Source organism: Necator americanus, chromosome II (genome assembly GCF_031761385.1).
Source record: "Necator americanus strain Aroian chromosome II, whole genome shotgun sequence".
NCBI lineage: Eukaryota > Metazoa > Nematoda > Chromadorea > Rhabditida > Ancylostomatidae > Necator > Necator americanus.
The window spans coordinates 27,623,281-27,643,668 of NC_087372.1; the positions used below are offsets into that span (position 1 = coordinate 27,623,281).

Consider the following 20,388-nt stretch of genomic DNA (forward strand, 5'->3'; position numbering starts at 1 on the left):
TTAATTTTCTTTCACGTAGACGCATACGCGATGCAAAGCAATTATGTTGATATACATAAATAGTAGTTATGTTGCTTGAAGTTCTAAATTTGTAACTAAGGTAACTGTTCATTTTTCTTATTATATGTTATCAAATCTTATTTTTCTATGTAATCATACTGTAAATAAATATTACCATATTATATCAGATAAGCTACATTTATAATCGAAAGTTATGCAGTTTTTTCTATCAATGAAAAAACCAACACAACGTCCAGTTATAAATAAATAAATAAATAAATAAATATATATATATATATATATGATACATTATACATAAAGTAGTTTGTGAGCAAATCGAGTGAACAGAGAGAATAAGCTTGAACCTCCTCGAAAACTTATTCTTTTTTACCTCAAAGTTTATTGTCAACATTTGTCAACAAGCATAAATTTCTATAAATAGCGAAAAGCTTTCAGGAATTTTCCTATAATAAGGCGTATATTCTCTTGCACAGCTCGACAAGAGCTATTTGGCGGTATTTTTCCTTTTTCTAATAATTGTCCTTTAGGAAGTTTAAAAAAGAACGACGTTGAGTGACGGTGACGTCTACAGACATCTTTTTTACTTAGTCTGTGCGCAGTATTGTAGGCGTTCTCCTCCTAGACGTTTGAAACACAATTCACTTCCGCCTATTGAGATCATTTTACATTTCGCCCTTCAATTTGTTGATCTATGATGTTGTTCTATTCGTGGGAAAAATGAGCACAACATAAAAGTATCGGAAACTAGTAGTAATAAAAAAATAAGGGTAGTGAGAGTGCGAACTGAGATGTTTTCCTCATTTTTTTTTGCGTTTATTACGTTATCACTGTTTGTTTATTGTTTTTTTGGGCTCATTATGTTTATCTTTAATATTTTGTTATTTTTTGTTGTTGTATTAATATGTATGTTTCTTACACTGACAAATGTTGTAGATTTTAGTTCAGACTTCATTAACTCTAGTGATGTTCACCACTCTTCATGTGAAAAAGCGTGTACTCACATCATCTGCTTTATATCATCTTTATCATCATGAACAGAAATTCCCTCTCTCATTCACATTTCCCCCATTTCCTCTTTTTAGTTCCTCATATCATTATTATTAAGTATTGAATATTGTATTTGAGCAGGAGTCAGCGTTATTCACTGAAGAGATCGTAAAGAGTTTCACCCTCATAAACATTCGTATTCAGCGTAGTCAACGCTGGAATTTATACGATCTCCGTTTACGTAGGCATCTGCCTAATACACATTTCCTGAGTTATGCGTGTTCTGATATCATCCACTCATCGGAAACCGCTTGTCTTTTTTTTATAGACATGACATACATGGGACGCAAAACATTTTTTCAAATAGTACCAGCTACTTCCATCTCGCTTCCTCTAGACACCAAAAAAATTTATTATTTTTTTGGTTTTTTCAAAAAATTTTTCATGTAGTTTATTTTAATTCTGCACGGTCTTTCAACTCTGCTGCAACCTGCACCTGCCCTAAATAATTCGAGTTTACTTAAAAACGTTTCGTCCAACTCAAAGTTCATTTGTTCCTCCATTTTTTGTTACATTTCTTCTTTTACTCTGTCTCCTGCACATCTTATTCCTCGTTTTCATGAACATCCTCGTTTTCGATAGCCTCGCTTTCTTTGAGTTCACGCACTTGACGTCAATCTTTTTTTGTCCACTTGATCTCAGTTTAAACTTCTTTTGCTCAAACATGAGTTCATTTGACTTTTTTCTCCACCTTTTTTTGACGGCTGTTCATCGTTCTGCTGTGAACTGAGGTGTAATGAGGGTGTGACAAAGAAAGAGGTATATCTTTTAGAAACACCAAGAGGAGGTCGCAACCTGTTGTAGGACCATGACATCTCGGCGACACACCGTTTGGTTCGTCCCCGGCTCGAGAAGGTGGGTCAGCAGAGAGCTTCAGGCGGTACGAGCTCGGGCGAGGAGAGAGTGGGTGTGCCCTAGGGCGATCAGTACGAGTATTGAGAGGGTAGAGAGGATGCAGTGAGGCAGGGATAGAGAGGAAGCCGAGAGCAGTATGCCGCGCCGTCGTGGCGGGTTTGGGCTGGCCAGCCTGCGACGGGAGCTGCACCTCCACAATCTATTCCGTGATTCGCCGCGACGCGACGATTCCGCGTCGCAGCGTGAGATTAGCTTGCCTGTAAGCGCGACGTTTAGCGCGCATCTGACGCCTTCGTCAGCGACGTCGGTGCACGCGCGTCGTGAATCCTTCCTGTACCGGCCGTCAGAAGACACACGCGATGTCGTTCCACGGCCGGTCAGTCGCGCCAGCTCCATCGCCTCCAACGACCACGGGTACGTTTCAATACTTTGTTTGTTCTCTGTTTTATTTGTTTACTTGTAACTTCGACAGGTTCAGTCCTATATATTAGTAAACAAAAGGGAGCAGCATTAAATTTCCAAATTCCTGCAGCCGCGCCGAAATCCGCGTGGAGCTAGCTGCTCAACTTAATGTCTTTTTCTTCACTGACTGTGAACGAAAATAAGAGGCTCTTCAAGAGTCGCGGGATTACTAGTGCACTTCTTTTGCCTCTCAATCATATGAGACGAGGTTATCCAGTTTCCTAGGAAATTTCGTGGACTATCGGCTAGATACCTCAGAAATGGCTTGCTTTTGATTCACATGGAAAAGTGATAATGCCTTAAACTGATAAACTATCCATGTTTGTACAAATTTTTTCTCTGGATTTTTTTCTCTTCTCAACTGATTTACTGACCAATGCAATGTCAAGAACAACGTTTTGACAAGTGTTCCGAAAAAATTAGCCCAACGCCAGACAGCTTCCGTATGTACACAAAGGGTTAGGAAGTGGCGAGAAAGGATCTCAGCGAAGGATGGCATTTTGATTAATATAGCTCGGCCAGCAGCAGTTGTTTCCATCGATTCAACTCCAAACGATACATCTTTGTTCGTGGCCAGGATCTCTCTGTCCGAAATCTTTTCTCGACCGAAAGCGAGCGCAAACGACTCTCATCATTCGGGTCATTCAGCCTTTCGCATTTACTCAGAGAAAGGTTAATGTTTTGAAATTGCTGTATACGTTAGTATCTGCGCTTGAAAGCTTGAATTGAAAGCTCGTTTACACCTTATTGCCGGAAACATAGGAACATTGTCGTCCGTCAATGTTAACGGATGAGGAGAATTCATAAGGGGCATTATAAGGGGCATTATATAAGCTTAAGAACGCCGAATGACTGGACGAAATCACAATGGAGAGAGCGGTGAGTCCCATATGGGACCACGGTTGCATGACGTGGTGACGCAAACGCATGACGTCAGTTGACTGCCAGCGGCTCTGCCCGCCAAATGTCGATTACGCTTCTTCGTTCACATGTGTCTCATAGAAACACCATCAGACAAAGAGAAAAGTGAACAACGTAAAGAATGAATACCGAACAGTAATGGAGTGAAAATGTTTTTTGATGACAATTTGCCCAGCAAGATCGCTCCGACCCGTAAACTTCCTTATGTGCAGTCATTTGCGCGCAAGAAATGAACAACACAAAGAATGAGGTGCTACCGTGTTGTGAAGTGCACGCTACTTTTGAAAGTAATTCTTCCAGTCGCTTGCTAGAATGTCGCTTGTCTGCCTGGTTTTATGTGCTGGTGCTGCAACGCAAGCGCGGTTCCGCATGAGTTAATGCCCTGCACATTTAATTACTTTCGGTGCAGAAAATGCAAACCAAGTCGTCAAGACAGTCAATTACCGGTCTATGATGCTTCACAATATTTCTAGTTATTAATTTCTCAGAGAAGTAGCCTTTTTTCTCTGTTCTTGAAGGATGAACAGCCGAAAAGTCTGTTAGCATACAAGCGAAGGACATGCGGGTTTGGTAAGCAATCCGCTTTTCTCTGGTTTTTCTCCATTTTTGGAAAAAGTGATATTGAAACCTATCCACTTCCTCGGGACACATTACTGGTTTGCTGCGCATGTTTTGAGGATTACGACCAGATAATCCATCAATGAGGTGTCCACCTGTCAACCTGCACAGCGAATTTTTTACTGCGGGGCAGCAAGTTGGTCTTCCATGAGAAGGAATATCAGCTCTGAATCAGTAAGCTGAGGCAGCTATGCCCGCCGTTGTTCCCGAAAAGCTGAGTCATTCGGATATGTCGACTTCTGCGGATTTCGTGAGCGAGAAAATCTTGCACTTGTTTTTGGACACGTCGGCCTTTCGGGCACTGCATCATATTCTCATGGATTTGCGCCGCTGTTCGAATACCTTCCTTCGTTCGTGCATTTTTCGGTCATTGCTGACACGTCGACTGTCTTTGTGACGCCGCTTTATCGCGAATTCAGCTTATCACTTTCATTGTTCGTCTTGCCCGCTTTGTGCTTGCTTTTCTTTCTGTTTAACTAAAGTGCAGAATGATACGGAGAACGCAAAGCTCTAATGTCCACTCCAGTATGAATGTTGATCGGCAACATTCGTATCCTCCTCGCTCCTCGGAGTGAGTTTTTCTTATTCTAAATATTCTATCAGTTCCTTTTCACACATATGTTCAGGCTTTCAAAGAGACGTCACAGCTTTTTTCAAATTGCCGAAGAGAGCGACATCGCGCCGAGGTAAATCCATGAATGTTCGCTGCAGTTTTCGCTACTGTCTTAAAAGCTCTAGAACGATGTTGCTTTTGCACGAGTCGACCGACGTTTCACGGCGCAGCGGGCGCTGGATAATGAGATCCGAAGGCGATGCTGCTATGTAGACGCAATTGACCACTCGGCCGCGTAGGGGCTTCATGTAACTTGAGCGCTAGTGTTCCAGAACGACGGCCATCCTTCGAGAATGACATCACGCATGTGCGTGCTGCGACAGCGACAAGAAAGAATTAAAAAGCGAATCCATACGAGATTGTTATCTTCTTTTACCGGCCATTAAAAAGCACCGAATCATTCCCTCAGTGGTGGAGTGATTTTGAGCGTTCATGGCATTGAATTTTGGTGTTGGGTATCCATTCTTTTGATGAACTTACTGATAATTCTTCGTTAGCGCCGCTGCTCCTCAAATTATGACCGCTAATTTTGTTGTTTTTCCCATAGGATGGGATCTTGCCAACAAGTCGATACTGCTAGGAGCAGAGACGTATGTAGATGTGCTATTGTGTTGCAGAAGCTCGATTTTCTTTGCGAAAAAAAATTCGCCTCATTTCAATAAAGGCTGCTCTGCTCTGATGAGTGGTTGAACAATCTATATCTAACTTATAGTCCTATCTGAAGAATGGGAATTCAACAAATTGAGGCTAACCCTATTTTTCAAAGTTAACTGAGAGGTCTGAGACAAGAAAAGCCTAGCGGATAGAATTACAGAAGCACAATTACCAGGACCTCTGGAACTTCATTACTTATTTATTTCAATTAACAAAATGTGCGCAGTAAAAACGGAAATCGATCGCAATTTCGACTGTCTAAGTTTTTGTACCCGTTCTATAAATTTATTTTTCCAAATAAAAAAATTTCACTTTTTTCTATGAAAGTCTTCCATGACATTTCCTTCTTCTTTTTCTTTCGAATCGAGGGAATCCGGAATTTTTGGCTACCAAAGAAAGGGTTTCTGAAAAAGTGAAGTTGTTTCACGCGGTGCTATTACGTACATAGTTCATATGGAGATTATTTTTCGTTACTTTATCGAATCTAGTTGGATAAATATAGATAACCAAAAATATGTAGCTATATTCTTTTCGGTACTTCCTCTACCGAGATGTTGGTGTTGGACGGGTAATAATTCAAGAGGACCACCTGCTTTTTTCGTTTCGAGCAGTGATTTGACAATATTTATTTTAGCTACATGAGGGTTTGTAGTGTCTTTATATGGTATTAAGCGAATCTGCAGAATCTTTTATGGAAATTGCAAACAAAAACATGGACACTACGCCTTGAAACTCCAGCATTTCCTGTGCAACGCACTCCTTTTGCAATCAATCCATGGATGAACGACGTTTGGCGATTTTTTGGAGAACTTATCAGCATGCTCAGCGCACAGCGCATTGCTTGCAGCCCGTGAATTACGCATGCCCGATCGTGCAGCTGTTTTCGAGCGTGCCAAGGAAATGGAATCAGCAGAATATCCGAAGCTATTTCTTTGATGGGACCTCGAAGACTCGTTTTCGTTTTTTGGGGAACAATAAGACATTAAATTTAGATTCACAAATACTTGTTAGAAAAGACTTGTTGAAGTTTGTGAAACGATGCATGCGAATGCAGAGCAGAAACACTACCAGTCAGTTGGTGAAATCCGCGAAGAAATTTTGCCTGCAGCTGCTAACCATCACAAAGAATCGACGAATCACAAAACCGTTTGAAGAAAGGCGTCCACTCTCAATTACTGTAATCGAATGATGAAGTTGTCCTTCAAAAAATCCCATCATGAATTCGCTCAGAAAAGCGATTTATCCGTATAACTATGAATATATTGTGCCTGTTGTATAACCTTACTTCAAATACTAAATATACTTCAAATTTTGGGCCCAAAGAAGAATTAGAAGAGTTAACTGCCATCCCTGTGGAAATTCGATCCAGCCTTGGTTTAGAAGCAACATTCAAAATTTTCGACATCGGCTCCTTTTTAAAAATGTAAAGTTTAAAACGTAGTTGTTAGGAATTCCAGCAAAAACGCGAAGTGTTCTCGAAGAAACAAATAACAGAGGCTTCGCGAACACCAAAGACTTCAGTTTATCCTACGGGGCAACTCTTTATTCGGATTGGAGTAACGAAACGAAAGCACTAAAATGAATCACTGGCCAATTACAGGAAGAAAAACATCCTAATCCAAATGTAGATTCTAAAGCCGGATAGACGAACAAGAAGAAACAGGAGCAGAGTGATTATTTTCTTTGACGAAGTAACTCTTTACACCCGTACAAGTGACCTAATCACTTCATAAGCCTTTATCACATACACGGATGTGAAATATTGTGTTGTTTTATAAACTGCAGCCTCCAAGAGCATCCTCAGGTCCTGTTATGCCATGATTTGTAGGGGTATTTTGAGTTTTCGCTGTCTTTCTTGCAACCTGCATCCCAAACCCGAAGAGTTCCATAGAACATGGAAGAAGATAATAAACATAGAGAATCTGATTATGATTGAGGTTATCGTCGAAGAACGTATTATTTTTTCTCTGGGCCTCCATTTCACAACTTGGTATGCGCATCAACATTTATTAATTAATTCGAGAAGGCAGCGGGCTGCCAGTTCAGTAAGGTTAGGTCGAACTGAAACTGTCGTTACGAACTTTCGTCCTGAATGTTCGCACTTCTTTTAGCGAACTCCGATTTTGTAAATTCCACAAAACCGCTAAAGACCCGTAACAGAAGTCAGTTATATGAAAATCTTATTTCACATCCTATTAGTTCCCTAAAATGTTACCAAGCGGAAACGGTACACTTGAGCGCTTTTGCGAAAACGCTCCCGACGACGTATGTCGTCAGTGTGAAGCAAAAACCTTAGACAGCTCTTATATGACTCCTTCCTATTTGTTTATGAAAATGTCACGCAATCTTCGTTATATATGTTGGTTAAGGGGTGGAATTGGTAGCATACGTGTCGAAAATGTCGCGTATGTGCATGCGGAATCGGCCGTCACTTATTCTCATTCTTCATGACGTCGTAAACGGACGCAATTTACATTTATTTGTTCTGTTCTGTTTCTGCGTAATCTCATTGGCTCAGGCCAGAAACGCGCAGATGCATAGCACAATCGCTTCGGATATCAGGATTCGCTGTCCTAGCTGCCTTTCTCTAGAATATTTCCACCAACCAGCTTCTTTCTAACAGCAGAATTTCTCCAATCAAACACACCTAACCTAACCTTTACAGCGCTTAACAGTTTCCCTCTATCTTTCAGGAGCTATTTTTCTGTTCTCTGAATAACAGCTGTTCATATTATTGTGCTTAGCCTAGTCATTTTTACACATACATAGATGTGGCCTTACAAGAACTGCCGAACTTCATCTTTCAAGAAAATCTCCACAACGTTCCCGAGCACTTATTTGCTTTACCAGTCATGCTATAGCTTGCCGTGAGCTGAGCAGTTTTTTCAATCGAAAAAGTGAGCTCCCTTTGAACTTTAGTACAGCATTGAGGTCTTCGGGAGAGATCGAATTTGAGCAGCTCTAAAATTTGAGCAAAATTTACCTGTCATCATTTTTTTCTCTAGAATTTTGTGCTCATCTCTTTCCGCGAATAATGTTTGCTCTATTCATTACCTCAAAAGCGAATTTGGTTTTTTGTTATATTATTTCCATCAGTCACTTCAAGATATACAGTTCTTCTCCTAATAGTTATATAGAAAGAATCAGACCAAGAACATATATTGGGAAATTTTTTCGGACGATTTTCGATGTAAGGAAATGATGCTAACCTTTGCACTCTTTCTTTCATATTCGAAATCACTCAAATGCTTCATTCGTTCACCACAATCCGTAGCAGAAGGCTCCAGCGCACACTCGTCAACCACTCGCCACCAGCATTTTCAGAAACGTGTGAAATGGGATGTGACTTGCTGGACGTACTTGACATAATCGTGGGTCTGACGTTATCGCCTGAAGCAGCTCCCAAATCTTCTCCGAGGCGTATCGTCCTTGAACATAGCTCCGTTTAACCTCGTTCCTCCATCGATAGCGAGCTCGCGCAGAATCCATCCATTCGTCACTGTTTCGCGCAGTGCAAGATTTGGGGTTACGCGTGTACTACCTGTCCACATCGAATGACCCGAGTACCTTAGGTCGAGTTTCAGGGAGTTCAGCGGTGAAAAACGGAGGGATGTCACCAAAGATTCCACGGTCCATCAAAGCAATTGACCTGTTTGGATTGGCATTTGGGAATGTGTTGGAAAACAGCACATTCTTGCAATATGTGGTAACTTCCACAGTATAAGTACGAGTAGTACAGCTCGTGCGTGCCCAGAGCGAATACTCAAGCGTCTGAGCGCATTTAGTGCACTGCCGCAGCAAGCAGGTAGAGTCGTTCACGCGATGTAAAACAACAGGGAGGAGACATCACACCTTGCTGAAAAGTGAAATACAATACTAAAATACTTAAAAATGCGTAATACGTAAAATACTTAAAATGTACCACGAATTTGAAATTGTCTCTCCTCGAATAGAGACGTTTAGGGATGCAATTGGTGAGTTTGAGCGCGATCAAAGGTAAAGTTGGACTTCGGACTTTTTTTTGATGATTACCACAAATAATTTAGAAAAACGCGTTGTCTACGAGGCACCTGATAACGTACCATGTCCGCCGCAAACGGGAGCATTCCATTGATTGTCCGCACGCTCGCGAAGGGGGCACGCATAGCTGCTCCCGCGTAGTTAGCAGTTGTGGGGTTTGCATCGCAGGAATTTTGGTCAAGATGGCTGTTTTGCACGCCGTTTCTCAGGATAGTTAGGGGGAATTGATAGATCGCTCCCATACTCGTGAACTGCACCCCTAACCCTATCTATTCGTGGAGAGGACCCAACACACTCGATTTCTGGCTATGGTACCCTCATGAAATTAACAGGATTTTCGGACTACCTTTTTACTATTAGTTTCGAGAAGGAGAAGGAATCATGAGTCGATTGAAGTGAGAAATGACCATAAATGTTAGGAATGAAATCCCTGGATGCGTGAAAAGCATGGCTATTTTTGCAAACTAACTCCGGAATTCTCTCGTTTTCACCGTTACGGATAAAGGTGAATAATGTGTTTTTTTACGATTGTCAACATTGCTTAGTGCTAGTCAGGTGATTTCCTACGCCAACGTTAAAAACGCCAGAATATTTTTTTGGAAGTGACTTCGTTACTCCTTCTCTTCTCTACCTGCTTGCGATGCTTTGCAGATCAATTTGATTTTTATAATATTCTTTCTTTAAATATCAAATTGAAACCATGATTATCTAGAATTGGACATTACAGTTTATTAAAGTTCCGAGAGGGTGGAATTGTGAGGCCTATCCGAATATTTGATGTCTTCGAATGAAAGAAGTGATTCCCAGGTTTAAATCGCATAATTTTGTTTCTTCTGATTTAACAAATAGAAGGAAGAGACGGTGTTACTTGACAGTATCCCTAATATTTATTATTCGTCGTCTATTATAGTATTTATGGAAAACTGAGTAAAAACGGACTAGACAAGGTTAGCTATAATCAGCATTATTAATCAATTAATCTTAGTTCGTTTTCCAAATAAAAATCTCTGCTACGAAATAGCATTCTTATTGGGATCTTTTGAAGAAATGTAAGAATTCCCATTTAGTTTGTACTAATTTAAATTTGTCATGATTGTTACATGATTTGCAGTAAATAACTCTAATTACTTTCATTGCTGCTAAAACCTCTTGAAATCAAGCTAAACTGGAAGTCATTAGTGGTACCTCATTCCCCCCAACCTAATCCGATTAGGTGGTAATCTTCAAATACGGGAATGTTAAAATCTTCTCCTCTTCTACCAACTTCAAAGACAAATTTTTCTTAAAGATAGCTCTCTGGGAAATTTTTGATAGTGAGCTCACTTCACTTATAGACCAAGTTCAGGATGTAATCTGCCAAGGAGCAGGGGAAAGGGAGAAAGGAACTCCGCATGAATCTAGAATAAGATGGCGAGAAGAACTAGATGATATTAGTTCACCCAACGAAGCAACTTTTCACTCCGACATTGGAATCGAATTGTGGATTGATAGTTCGGAACCAAAGTCACGGCGATTGAGCGGTTCTGGAGTTGATTTCTTATGAAATTTGGCGCGTTTTGCATTCGTTGTAAGATGCCTTGATTTTATCATTCCAATAGCTTAAACGGTTGCCTTGTCGGACAATCTGATGTCTCTGAGTCCTTTCTACCCTGGGATTTTCGGATATGCGCAGAGATCCTTCGTCTTACCTGCAGTCTTCGCAAATTACGTCACAATTTTTGGTCACCTCTTGGAGAAGTCAACATTCGAAATTTCCGCGAAACCCCTTTAATAAATCTCTTTATTACTAGCTTTCGAAACCGCTTTTCACCATTCCGGGATGATTTCTGTCTTTCGATGTTTGCAACTCATCGTCAGCTAAGATTTTTGCTCTATGTCCATCATAAATATTAATTTCTGGCCACTATTACTGCTTATCCTTTGATCGCTTACCACTTTTTTTCTGACTGCTTCTAGCAACAAACCTCTTCATTCTTTTTCTATTGCTATGTCTTAGACTTGATTAATTGTCAACAAAACGGGAAAAAAGGAACTGAGGAAGTTTTGCCTCCAGCACCAGTTTCGCACCACTTCTCAAGATTTACCTAGGGATTATTCCTGGCTATGGTAGATTATTTTATACTATCTTCGTAGCGTTCCTGCTGCTAAGAATGAAAAAAGAAGAAGTGCAGTCCTTTTCTGGAGGAATTCCCGAATTTCTGAGAAATCGTAGCAAATCATTCATCCTTTTCTTTCAAAAAGAGAAAAACAATCATCGTCATTCAGCCATACAACATTCATTTTTTGTTGCACCATGATCTCTGTCTTAATTTTCATTGAGTTACAAACATCTCATCCTACATGAAAACGTGTTCCTCTCATTGAATGTGGTCGTCAATTTGTTTTGTATGAAAGTTTCAAGAGTGAGTAACAGCTGTGCTGGTGGTGCTGGTAGAAGTAGAGGAGGAAGCACCTGCTACCTCGGTTTTACTTTGTGAGTACATGACGTCAGTCGAGGCATAGTTACAGTAGGAGATTTCTTGTTGATCGACACGAATGTTCCATTACACGGCTAAAGGACAGATTTTCTAGTTTTTCTCATCGCTTTACACTTGTTTCCCTTCGACATAACAATTGGCAGGTTTTTTTTTTCTGGAGCGTTCTGTCTTTGGAAAAAAAATGTCGCTCGGATACACAGATGTTATTATTAACATAAGGGATAACTCAGAAAAGGTTGTGGAACCTCGAAAAATTCTTTGGAAGACGTCCTGTACAACACAATGGCACAAAACCCTTTTGTTTGAGGTCCCCATATCGTTCTCAAAGGGTCCCTAACGGACTCGTTTATGCTTGGCTGTGTTGGTCATCGAGAAATTGGAAGCTGTGGTCCTATTACGGCATTTTGGAATAATGAAAAGGTTCCGTTTGGAGTATTCATCGTCTTCTGAAGAAAGAGAATTACCTGTTGACAAACCATAAAAAATCTGCCAGAGAAAATATCATATATTTGCTGTGTAAACTTTTGATGGGATTGTAATTGCTCCTGCCTAGTTTTGATTCTATTTATGATAGACCAGTGGTTTTTTTGAAATGCATGAATAAATAAGTAAGTGAAGAAACGTCGATTCCCCACACCTTAACCCCTAACAGCAAACATTTCTGTGCCACACATTCAGGTTAACTCTGTCAGGTGTGCGAGCGAGCGTATGTCACCAGGATTGATCCAAGCTACATAATAACAAACAATAAACCTTCAACCAAACATTTGTGGTGGAATTAGCAAATGAAATTAAAAACCTATCTTTTAAACGTGGTTAATGGCGTTAGAATACGTTTCTCTTTCTTCAATAATTTTTAATGATTATTTCCCTTATTCAGTGTTTTTGCCTCTTCTTTCTGGAACTTTTCGCATAATTGGTCGTCTTGTTCGCAATCATTTCAGTTTGTCATGTTATTCTTTGGCAGTTTCCTGTTAGTCACAATTTTAGATGTTTACGTGAAGAACACATATCCATCCATACCATATCCCTAAGATGTAATTTGTTCCGAAATTACAAAAAATTAATTAATTAATTAGATTTCCTTACGAAAAATCTTCATCCGTTTTACACTGATTGTATCTGTTCCTTGCCATTTTTTGAAAATTTTTAAGACGAACTGGTTAAAAATCAAAATTAGGCAGAGCACTCCTATCTTCTTGTTTCAAGTATTTCTGTCTGCTTCCTCGGAAGCATACAAACAAATTAAAACGAGTTGAATAAGAATTAGGCAATTAACTAATTGTGCTATGATTATTGGTAGAGAGAAAGGTTTTCAAAGAAGCAACATTTTTGACTTATTAAGTTGATGCTTAGGTAATTGCTTTGTTCTCTTTTAAATCTAAGGCACAAAAAAAGTTTAGCGCTATGTAACTCGTCATTTTGAAGAGCATTTCTTTCACTACAACATAGTTTTTTTTCTGGTTCTGGTTCACGCAGAATGTATACTCAAATGCTTGATTGCATTTCGCAGAAGCAGGGCCATCGTGACCAGCATCCAGAAGGTAGCAATCATACTCGCGGCCTATTGGAATCATTTCTCCTCCTACCGAGGTTGATTGCAACCCAACAATGCTAAATTGCACTTGTAACTGGGGTAGTAACACAATTTTCCGCGCTTAAGCACGCAAAAGCTTCGTACATTTTTGATGTAGCCACGTATATCTTGAATTCCCCACTTTTCCCTACTCTGAAATTTCCACGGAATGGCCATGCAAAATAAACGAGAAGAGAGGATCTTTTTTTCTTGAAATCATTTGTGCATTTATTACCAAGAATTCTCACACATCTTCTAACTCGTCTACTTTTCAATCTGTTTTTTAATTGTTGATGCAGCTATCATATCTCGGTTATTTTCTTCTTTAATTTCTTCCCAATTTTTTCCCACAAAATTTTGATTCAGAGAGGGAGAGGGTGAATGTTGAGTTGTGCGCGGTAATGCAAGTGTTTTGCTGAGGAGCGTTGCTAAACATTACCAGTTTATGTTTACTTTACTTTACCACTTACGGCGATTGCGGCAACACCGTTTTTATTCTTTGCGTTCTACGCTGAAGTACTCCTCCATAGGTTTATGAGGGCTATTTTGACCCATTTAATATCATTCCGAATCAATACTCCTATTTAAAGCAGGAAATATCCAAACGTAACAAACCTATCTCTCTTCTCTCGTTGAACAAAATTAACAAGTAGATAAATGTGGAAGAAGTCAGGCGCACTCTGCCAGGAACCGTATGACCACAGTATTTCAACAGCTGAGCGACGATGATCATTAAACCTTTTCTAAGTAAACAACGGAATATTCTTCTGAAGTGTGCGCCTTCAGTTGCCAATACGATGAATTTGTGAATCCATCAAATACTGTTCGAAAAAGCCGACGCGAGAAAAAGCGATAGGATCTCGAATCTTGACCTTCCATCACGGAAGAATTGGTTGAGGAGTACTGGTCAACGTGACATCCTCTCCATGGACCACGGAGGTGCTGGACACGGAAATGCTGTCTCTGCCGGGGCGTGCGCAACGGAAAGGGAAATCACTCGTTGAACTGTGCATTTGTTCTCTGATTGTCCGTATCTAATAACCACACATCATCGCGAAATCTGTAGTCGTTCTGAGTCGCTGGTAATTGGCTGTTTTTTTTTCTTTGCGGAGCGTTAATGGGAACAGAACCGCGGCGTATAACACCGGAAACGGCGATTGATAGGGGTAGATTGCAAAGCGAGCGCTTGTAACACAAGAAATGACCTTGACTGTGAATCCGTTCTTCAAAATCATGTACCCGTCGCCTGACACTGATCCGTTGAACAGGTAGGAGTGCGAGCTATGTGGACCAAGAACCCTCCAGCCCTCCTCATCCCCTCCTCTGCATCTCTAGCCCCGGTGCCTGTTCGTGTGCAACATTAGAAATTTAGTCCGTTTGCGAGTGTTTGCTTGTGCGGATTGTCGCACACGCATATGTCATTCCTCTCAAAGACGCCCAAGTAAGTCTTATTGATACTTCTGATGAGTTTTTCGGATAACTTCTTCCTCCCAGCGTTCTCCCCATCTATTTTCTTCCACGCAGTCGTTCGACCGTTGTTGTTCGGTAGGCTCAGTAAAAAAATAAACGAACTCTGGATAGCTCTTAATCAACAGCGATGAGATTACTCGCTGCTTTGAGCATTTCTTCAGCCTCGCTGGTCAACTCAGATGAGGCTTGGTGCTTTGTTTCCGCCGTAGGAAAACAGCAGTAGGTTCTTTTATGTGCTGATTTATTGCTGAAGAAGTAATTTGGTCGGTGAGGCTGGCGACGACTTCACTCGCAGTGTGTATGGCTCGGAGTCTGCCGCCAAGCGCAAACACTCGACAACGATACATCCACACTATGCTTGGAAGCGTCATCCGACCATTCTCGGCGATTTCGTGCTGATTCGCCTCTTTGCCAACAACTGCGCCCTCGGGCAGACAAAGGAATGCACTTCGAAACGGCTGAATTTATCGATTGCAACAAGTTTTACCTCAGTAGTATTCTGACGTACTTTGGTCATTCAGTCTTTTCAATGATCATCTGCTCGTTAATGCTTCGAAGGCTTGTTTGTCCTGTCACGCGATCCTCTGCTTTTTTCCTACTAACTGAAGCTTATTCACAACGATTTTTTGAAACCAATTTCTGCTCCTTTTCTGTATTTGTATGGTTTACGCAAAGGTTTTTATTGATGAAATGAAAACACTTTCTGGATTTTGGATTTCACTACGTAAAATTTTAAATTTGATGTGTTTCCAAAGAAATTCATTTGAACATGTTGCGTTGTATGTCCAAAATTGTTTTGAGTTGCGAGGGGTTACCGTATTCCTGTAACTTTCGGCAAATCGGGATATTTGTACTTACTTCGCGATTATTCGACACCTCACCAGCGATAGGAAAAAACTACAAACTTACAGTTTTGCTGTGACTGAAGCAGGAACGACTTTCTTTAAATAATTCCAAGTGCATTTAGCACTTTCGCACTAGCTTTTGATAAGTTTCCGGCAATTATTTGACAGTCACGATTGACCACAGCAACAAAGGCGTGAGTGCATCCGGATTGCTACTCCATTAACTTCCAGTTTCCCCCTTCTTACCTTATTTATGATTCCAAGAGTCAGAAGCATGTCACACTCCTAAAATCCCCCTTAGACGCATTAAAGAGGAATGGATACGGCCTAATGGAGGCGGAGATTTCCTCATATGAACCTCACTGGAGGGCGGGTCTTTTATGCGATTGCCGTTCCTAGTGCATGCGGCTTGACCCTCTCTTACGTTTCCATCGCTGTTCTCTTTTCCGTACACTTCTTTTTTTTGGAAAACACCTGAAAAGGTGCGTCTTGCCATCCTGTCAACCATATGCTCCGAAGAAAATACGGACATGCTGGATTTAGGTAATTTCATGGCTATCGTTTGTGGCTAGTGATAGTGCAGGAAGTGGACGGGGAGGGTAGGGGAGGGGTTGACCGTGGGAAGATGACGGAGCTGTGTTCGTGATGCAGACTTTGTTTAGACATGGCGATGACCTCATCGTAACCCCATTCGCTCAGCTCCTAGCCAGCCTCCGCAATGTTCGCGCCAACCTCATATCCATCGCGAACATTCAGGTGAGTTATTCTTCTTGTATGTTTTTAACAACTTTAACCACTCTTTTCTGGCTAAGCTTGGTAATCCTGCCTATATTTAGAGGGATGAAAAACAAATACCGCACACAGCGATTCTGGTGATAAATATCCGTAGGCAATTCGTACTGCAGTGGTTTCGCAAACATTGTTAGCATGGTGCAGAAAACTTTCCGCTTTGAAGGCACCGGGCACTTTTGCGGAGATTTCAAAAAATGCCTAGGCAGCGCGGTGCTTCAATCTGCTATTTTCTTTGCTTGAATAAAGATGTTGAAGACAGCGGAGGACGGTCGTCACGCCAATAGAACCACGAAGCGCCCTCCACTCCACAATACACCGTTGCCTGAGAACGTCGTCACATGCGCTCAGGAAACGCTCGGTAATTAACAAGACTAATTAGGTGATGCCTTACTCACTTCCACTAAATTTCAGAGGAGTTGGACTGGTGTTTGGATCAGCTGGAAACCATTCAAACCCACCGCTCCGTATCAGAAATGGCTTCCAGCAAGGTAAGACATCTTTCTTGTTGAAGAGATTACTTGAGAGATCTTTCACAATCTTGACGAGGGCAATTTGCAGCAATCTCGGGAAAACTGCGAGTATTTTTCAAAACAAGCAGCATTAGGTGAAGTAAAGCTTTCTCGGCTAAGCCCATGCCGCCCTAAACAGCCTTTTATGTGCGATTGCTCGGTTATAGAAGTAATTCGAGCTCTCAGAACCACATAAATCCACTACTTCCCAACGAGGATCCAAGTTTTATGCTCTCGTCAATCTAGCTATGTGGTAGAGAATAGATCAAGCAATTACCTCAATTCGGGGAAGAAGCGTTCGCTCACCAACGTTTTGCTTAAGGAAGGGCTTGCATTACAAATGACATTAAGGTCTCCAATTCACGAATTCAAGGGCTCTGCGGCTTGCCTGGGCGCAGCTCAAAGTGGTCGCGAACTAAATGAAATTAACGCTGTTTAGTTTGCATTAACCGTTTCCATAATAAGTGAGATTTCAACGGGCACCTTCTTGTTTCAATGAGAAACGTTGAATTCCATTGTGACATTCAGAAGCAAGCATCGCATTCCGCTGAAGCATAAAAAACTGAATTCTTCTCTTCTTCAGCCATTAAAGAGATGAAAGAAGCTGAGCCAAAAAATGAGTGCCTCGTATGAGTCAGTAAATAACCGGATGCTCACATCAAAATTAGGAAAATGTCACGGATAATCACGGATAAAGACTGCTTGGCATTGCTTAATAAATCCCCAACTCTTAACATTATTATCTACCTTCTTTCGAAAATTTTAGTTGCAATCACTGTATAGCTTGGAAAACAGTTCATACTCTGCTTTTTTTCTCGCCGCATTTGTTCCTGAACGCTTCAAATTTTCGTCATTTCTGCACATAAAGTGGTAAGGATTTACATTCATGCGAGACTGAATATTTGGGTTCTAAGAGCACATACTCAAGGGATTCTTGTTTGTTTTTTTTTTTTTGCATTTTTTTTTCGTTTTTATTGTAAAATCAAATGAAATTCTTCGGAAATTTCTGCATAATTGAGAAACATCCAAGACTCTTACGTGAGTTAAGGAGGAACCATGAGTGAACGTGCCGAATGTTTCTACGAACGAAACAGCTGCTATCGGCATTGTCGTTAAAAGCGCGAGCGACGAACCGAAAATTCACGCCGGTATCTTCTGTCTGTTGGTGAGTGCGCGCGGGTGCGCAGGCGGCGCCGAGATGACATTGATCTATGAAAACCTTGACGTACGACCCGGAAACGAAAATCTCATCATCGTCGTGGTTGTCGTCGGATTCTGTGACATTCTGATCGCACACCGCTATTGCAGCGTTGCGCTCGTCACAGGATCCCCCTTTGCAGCAGCGCATCTGCAACGGCTGCGGCCAGTTACTGTAGATCACCTTTAAGAGTGGCGATGGTCGCGCGCACATGATTGCAACTTCCGGCGAATGATGAATCGTCGCCGTGATCCACGAAGGCGACACATTGATCGCGTCGCGACAAGCCTATGTCAGCAGTATTCAATATCGTCCTCACGTTGAATACCTTCTCTTTTCGTCTATGCCAATTCCGTCTGGAAGGCGAGAATAAAACAAAGCTTTTTTCTGAGCCGTTCTTCCTCCGAATCAACCGGAAGTGTTCCCTTTTCGTTGTGTTCAGAAGCTTTCAACCAGAATCTAAAACAGCATAGATGGGAAACACTGCATTTTTTTCCGACGAAAGTTTGTCCTAGACATTTCGTGGCGGGGGTTAGTACAAGACAAGAGGATATCATCAGTTTTACTCTTTTTTCAGTTGGATTAGTTACATTTACATTACTGTGCGTGGCCCGATTATGCCATTGGCAGCTTCAATCCCCGTTCTACGTATCTTTCTTCCCCTTTTACCTCGTTAAACAAATCTTTCCTCTATGATAGAGCAGCTCCAGCTTTCACATGTCACTTTTGATGATCGATGCTTCCAGTTCCGAAAGATGCTCAACAAAGAGCTCAGCCATTTTGCTGAGTCCTCAAAATCCGGTACTCAAGTGTCAAAATTCCTCATTACCACTTATATGGACAAGGATGACGACGATCCAACTATAGAGATTGAAGTGCCCGGAGAGGTATGCTCATAGTATTTTTTTTTCGCTGACAGAGATTCAATTTTTAAAAAAAATTCTTCCTTCTCATTCTAAGATAGATTGATTGTTCCTTAGCGAAAATCAAACATCCATACAAAGAAAAAAATAATAATTTGACAGTTGCCTTAGCTTTTTGAGTACGGTTAGTGATAAGAAAGCTTTCGTTGTTGTCGTTATCTGGACCTATTCCCATTAACAACACCGTCTCTGGACAACTCTCCTCCTACGCAGCTTTTGCTAACCATTTCATAATTTACTTGTCTTTCTCTATGGAAGTTTGGATTTCATCGCATACTTTCTTACAAGTTCTTAATCCACTTAATGTTTATTTTTACAACGATCTCAAAAAAAAATTTGAAATAAATATCTAATCTGGAGTTTATGTTTATTTTGCGATTTTGAAATATGAGGAAAAATAATGAACAAAGTGAGTATTTATTCTTTCGACCAGCATATTTGCGTTTAATTGGGATTGTTTTTGAACACGGTTTTCATTTTTTTTTCGAACATTAAACACGAGAAAATATGGAACAAGCTTTAGTTTCTTTCTTGGATCAACCACTCGATTTAAGCGCAAGCATTTTGCTTTGATGGCAGTTAAAACGACGACTCTTCAAGCCCATCGCAGTTTTTGCATCACAACAACGCCCTCAGCCCCAAACCACTTAAGAAACGACGCTAATTCATACGCAATCGAACGGATGTGCGAATAGTTAGCGTAGCTAACGATTCCTTTGGGATTAAAAACGCTGACGCATCATAAACAAATGTCCTTTTAGGGTCCATCAACGTCATCACCACCGCTATCGATGGGTCTTCTGAAGAAGGCGCAAACAGCGGCAATGAACCGTATTTCGGGAGTTCGAAAACTTCGTGCACCATCACACGAAGGCCACCTACCTGAATACGGAGTACCATGTGCCATGGAGGTTGCCGTCTATATGCAACAGGTTTGTGAGCCTCACATTCTTATAGTTTCAAAGAGACGTGTGGGTTGAGGAATTAATAAATCCTTATAGCACTCAGGGTCCGTAAATAATAACTATCAGGGGATTTTTGAGTACCAATTCATTTGATCAACAAGAATAGTACATAGTTTTTGCTTTTCCCCTCAAAATGTTGGCTTGATTTTCAATGTAATTTTTTGTTGACATTGGCAACTGCGGCTTTATCAGGTTGACGTTTTTCTTTCATAAGGACTTTTAAAGAGAAGTAATAGGCTTTTTTTAGACCAAAGTTAATCAGTGAGGTGTTAACTACATCCTGGATACTGTAGGCAGCAAATCAATCTTATGAGGAGATAATTGTGACATCATACATGCAATTAATTACGTGACAACCGTACTGCTCGGTCGACGGCAGCTACCAGGAAGCATGCATCTTCTGCGGTGCGATTAGAACTGTG

At 41.0% G+C, this 20,388-nt stretch overlaps 1 protein-coding gene across 3 annotated transcripts in view; it reads left to right on the forward strand.

Annotated features, from left to right (window-relative positions):
- Nucleotides 1-1,876: 1,876 nt before the first annotated feature.
- RB195_019666 (uncharacterized protein) overlaps nucleotides 1,877-20,388 on the forward strand; it is a gene marked incomplete at both ends in the record, with an annotated part of 31,029 nt that continues 12,517 nt past the window's right edge. The window contains 9 exons of one of the 3 annotated variants that reach the window (XM_064187619.1): nucleotides 1,877-1,923; nucleotides 2,200-2,337; nucleotides 4,412-4,495; nucleotides 4,551-4,610; nucleotides 16,242-16,335; nucleotides 16,627-16,729; nucleotides 16,783-16,859; nucleotides 18,825-18,965; nucleotides 19,763-19,933. In XM_064187619.1, the coding sequence (XP_064043500.1) occupies nucleotides 1,877-1,923; nucleotides 2,200-2,337; nucleotides 4,412-4,495; nucleotides 4,551-4,610; nucleotides 16,242-16,335; nucleotides 16,627-16,729; nucleotides 16,783-16,859; nucleotides 18,825-18,965; nucleotides 19,763-19,933 (915 nt within the window). The remainder of the gene's footprint in view (nucleotides 1,924-2,199; nucleotides 2,338-4,411; nucleotides 4,496-4,550; nucleotides 4,611-16,241; nucleotides 16,336-16,626; nucleotides 16,730-16,782; nucleotides 16,860-18,824; nucleotides 18,966-19,762; nucleotides 19,934-20,388) is intronic. The other 2 variants (XM_064187621.1, XM_064187620.1) reach the window with 2 other exon arrangements.